The sequence below is a fragment of the Myotis davidii genome, unplaced genomic scaffold (assembly GCF_000327345.1).
Source record: "Myotis davidii unplaced genomic scaffold, ASM32734v1 scaffold1509, whole genome shotgun sequence".
In the NCBI taxonomy this organism is placed as follows: Eukaryota; Metazoa; Chordata; class Mammalia; order Chiroptera; family Vespertilionidae; genus Myotis; species Myotis davidii.
The window spans coordinates 78,994-83,528 of NW_006299480.1; the positions used below are offsets into that span (position 1 = coordinate 78,994).

The 4,535-nt window shown below is 50.1% G+C and overlaps 1 protein-coding gene across 3 annotated transcripts in view; it reads left to right on the forward strand.

Moving 5' to 3' along the window:
• LOC102755987 (zinc finger protein 7) overlaps window positions 1-4,535 on the forward strand; it is a 23,246-nt gene that overhangs the window by 14,250 nt on the left and 4,461 nt on the right. Inside the window, exons 1-3 of one of the 3 annotated variants that reach the window (XM_006775112.2) lie at window positions 8-634; window positions 821-1,002; window positions 1,412-1,525. In XM_006775112.2, coding sequence (XP_006775175.1) covers window positions 483-634; window positions 821-1,002; window positions 1,412-1,525 — 448 coding nt within the window. In that variant the 5' untranslated portion in view covers window positions 8-482. Of the gene's footprint in view, window positions 635-820; window positions 1,003-1,411; window positions 1,526-4,535 lie in introns of those variants that run through there. The other 2 variants (XM_006775113.2, XM_006775114.2) reach the window with 2 other exon arrangements.

Consider the following 4,535-nt stretch of genomic DNA (forward strand, 5'->3'; position numbering starts at 1 on the left):
GAAGCGTCGGGCTGCCAGAGCTCGCGGGCCGGAGGAGGCCACCGGGGAGACTTGGGAGAATGGGGACCTCCGCTTGGCTGGCGGGGTGACGAGGAGATGGGAGGCGACCCAGGAGGCTGGGGACGAAGGGGTGACAAGGGCGGCGAGCTTCTGGCTGCGTCCTGGGTCTCTCACCCTGTGGGTGGGGCGGTGGGGGGCTGCACAGCTTGTGCCAGGTGGGGCTCTAGCCCAGGTGGGCCCGGAAACCGGACCCCTGGAGCGGCCCCACCGGGATTCTGGCCCTGCCAGTCTAGTGATTCTCCGTGTCACTGGCAGTCAGGCACGCGCTGAGTCCTGCTGCAGAGTGACCTGCCTCTGACCAGCAACTTCTCTAAGACAATGTACTCGTGGCCCCAGGGGGCCACTCCAGGAACCCACTGATGCCTCCCTTCACCTGTCCACCCTCACACCCTTTGGGCCCTGGAAGTTAATGAAGTGATGTAATGACACTGAGTGGGTCTCTGAGTGTGGGTCCCCTCCCTCCGAGGGTGAGCGTTGGAGGCCCAGGCCAGGGCAGCCCCCCTCAGGTCCTGAGTCTTCCTTCAGATCCTGCTTCCCCAAGATGGCAGATGCACTCGGGCTTCCAGCGCCCCAGGTGAGTTCACCTTCCTCCCTGCCTTCCCTCTTCTGGAGTGGTGAGCCCAGCCCCTGGAGAAGTGGGGCGTCCCTGGCACCCAAGGACAGGGCTCTGGGATTGGACTCATGCCCTCCCCAGGGATAGGGATTCTGGGAGCTCAGCCGGGTCCTCATGGCTGGCTGGTCCTCGGGCTGAGCGCAGCAGGTGTGCCCAGTGGGCGCAGCCCCAGGGCAGCGGCCACCTGTCGTTACAGGAGGTGGTGCCGCTGACATTCCAGGACGTGGCCGTGTACTTCTCTCGCGCGGAGGGGCAGCAGCTGGACCCAGACCAGCGGGCACTGTACAGGGATGTGATGCTGGAGAACTACGGGCACGTGGCCTCACTGGGTGCGGTTCTCCCTGGGTTTGTGGTGTGGACCTCCAGGGAGCTCTGGGGCTGCTTCCAAACTTTGGAGCCCAAAGGGGAGAGTCCTACCTCTTTCCCCAGGTACCAGTCTGGTCTCTGCCTGGCTCCCAATTCCAGACTTCACTCTGCATGCCTGTGACCACCTGTGTACCCAGGGGCAGGAGAACTGATGAGCTATTCTCCTTCAACGCTCACCTTCAGCCCCTGTTTCTCCTGACCTACCCCTTCCACTCCACCAACACACACATTTTGTGACCCCTGCCCCCCTCCCACCTGGGGTGGCAGTGTGGAGAAGCAGGAGGGCTCCGGGGAAACTCTACTTCTCACCTGGCCTCCAAGACCAGGTGGGCAGTGCTCTGTTCCAGCTCACCAGTGCCCTCACCTCAACAGGACTCCCTGTCCCTAAGCCAGAGTTGATCTCCCAGCTGGAGCAAGGTGAAGAGCTGTGGGTCCTGGATCTCATGGGAGCGGAGGAACCGGAGCCCTTGAACAGCTGCAGCATAGGTGAGAGTAGGTGGGACTGTAATGGGCTCACTTCCATGGACTTCTGGGAGCAATCTGAACAGCGTTTTGTACTCCTGCAGACATTTGTGCCTGTTTTAACAGCTTTCATTTTACTGATTTGTTTGCTTGCCTTTTAAAAATACACAGTTCTTCTGGTTATTAGGGGAAGTTTGCATTTAGTAATTACGTCTATGATAAACCTGTATAACAGCTTCATTTCTTTATATAATAGCTTTTCTAACTTTCTCCTTTAGACAGTAGCTATTGGTTACCTACCTATTACACAGACTTCTATTCTTTTTCTCCTGTATCTTCGGATCTTAGTCAATAGTATTTTTTAAATATTTACCTTGTTCTGTTGAACATACTTTTATTAGTTGACTTGTCGGCACTAAGTGCTATCTCTGACTCCCAACTGCTGAGATGACCAGTGATGTGTTCTGCTTTCCACCTTTCTCTCCCCATTATCCTCCTATTTTTGGTCAGTTGTCAAAGCACATCACACAGTGGTCAGCAAACTGCGGCTCTTTGGCCCCTTGAGTGTGGCTCTTCCACAAAATACCACATGCGGGCGCACACATACAGTGCTATTGAAACTTTGTGGCCCATGCGCAGAAGTCAGTATTTTGTGGAAGAACCACACTCAAGGGGCCAAAGAGCCGCATGTGGCTCATGAGCCGCAGTTTGCCGACAACTGACATAACACATCATCACTCATATCCTCACCTTTGTTAGTACCCTAAGACTGCAATTACTTGTATTATTTCCACACTGAACCTTTCTCCAAAATTTTCTCCAGCATTTCCTGCTTGGATGGAATTTACCTTTGGTAGCATAAAGTTGCTGAGTTTTAACAGAGACACAACTATGTCAACCAGATCTCTATCAAGATAAAGAACATCCCCATGACTCAGAAGACTCCCTGGGTGTGCAATACATGTTATTGATCGCATGCATGCCTTTTTTCACTAGAGATAAATGAAGAGCTGAATTGTTTTTTAAAACCATCATTCTGTCCTAGCTGGTTTGCTCAGTGGGTAGAGTGTTAGCCTGTGGACTGAAGGGTCCCAAGTTTGATTCCAGTCAAGGGCACATGACTATAACATCCAAAGACTATATATTTAAACAACAACAACAACATGATTCTAAAAGCCACTGTTTTGTTGTAAATTTGACTAAAGTGTTGATTGTGCTACTCTAAATTTGCAACGGTATTAGGTTGTTATGTATGGTTAGTGCCATGATATGAACGGAATGCCCAATGTGGTGTCAGCTCCCCACAGTGCTCATGAGAAGAGTCCTCATTTAGGAACCTGAAGTCCTTTCTGGGGAGGTGGGAGAAAGGGCTGCCCAGGATATAGTGTGGGTGCGTTGGCGCCCCTGATGGGGCAGCCCCCACAGCGTGTCCGAGTGTCTAGGCATTTCAGTAGCATGAGAAAAGATGGTTCTGTTTCTGTGAGGTTTTCTCACGCAGAGGAGCAGTAGTGAACACAGGTGCCTTGCTTTATTTTTAATTTTTATTTTTTAATAACTTTGTATTGATTTTAGAGAGGAAGGGAGAGAGAGAGAGAAGCATCAATGATGAGAATCATTGATTGGCTCCCTCCTACATGCCTCCTTCTGGGATGGAGCCCACAACCTGGGCATGTGCCCTTGACTGGAATCCAACCTGGGACCCTTCAGTCACTAGGCTGGCGCTCTATCCACGACCGAGGGCAGTTGCCTTACTTTAGAAGTAATTACACCAAAGGCCTCAAAGTCTGTTGGTAACAGGTGCCAGGTGGAACCTGATGAGCGTTGAATGAAGGATAGGTTGTTTCTCAATATTAATGTGTCCTAGGGCCTGAGGCACTGGTTGTCCTCAGAGCTTGCTGTTCTAGTTCCAGCAGCGAACCTGCACAGGGACTCTTGGGCTGTGATTGCAGTGACCTTATTAACATCCTTGGGCTGGTGTCCATTTGTCACCTTCTGTGGGGATTTCCTTTATATGTGCTGTCCTACCACAGATGACCTCTGGGAGGCAGCAGAGCCTCACCCCTGCTGCTGTTCGCTTCAGTCATCCAGAAGGCCCTGGCAGCCAGGTGCCAGGAGCTCTGCCTGTTCACTTATCTCTTTTGTTTTCTGGATTCTGTTTTGGCACATTTTGGTGGATTCTGGTTCTGCTGGTTCTGCCACAACAACGATGACAGGGGGTAAGGTCACCCACATGGTAGTAAGCAGCTCTGTCCCCACAGAGTTGAGAACAGTGGAACGTTTTTACCAAGTGTCCCAAAGAAAAGGGGTAATGTGTGTATGACAGCATGAAATCTATTTTTAAAACTCTCATTATATGAGACATCAGGGAGGAAATAGAATTTAACAGGAGTTTTGTTTGAATACTAAAAGACTATAGAAAATTGCCCTAGCTTGTTTGGCTCAATGGAGAGAGCGTTGGTCTGTGGACTAGAAGGGTCCCAAGTTCAATTCCGGCCAAGGGCACATGCTGGGTTGTGGGCTCGATCCCCCAGTAAGGGGCGTGCAGGAGGCAGCTGATCAATGATTCTCTCCCATCATTGGTATTTCTCTCTCTCCCTCTCCCTTCCTCTCTAAAATCAATAAAATATTTTTTTAAAAAAATAATAATAATAAAATTAAAAGACTACACAAAATAATAAGTAGGTACTGGATATTTTTGCATGCTAATGTAGAGTCTCTAATGGCCAGGACAAAATACTGTTTTTTTCTTTAAAAACACTTTTTATTGCCCTGACCAGTTTGGCTCAGTGGCTAGAGAATCGGCCTGAGAACTGAAGGGTCTCAGGTTCGATTCCGGTCAAGGCCACATGCTTGTGTTGTGGTGCTTGATCCCCAGTGAGGGGTGTGCAGGAGGCATGCAGAAGGCAGCCGATTAATGATTCTCTCTCATGATTGATGTTTCTCTCTCTCCTTCACACTTTCTCTCTCTGAAATCAATAAAAATACATTTAAAAAAAAAAGCGTGAGTCTTTCCCATATTTTTTTCACTCTCCCA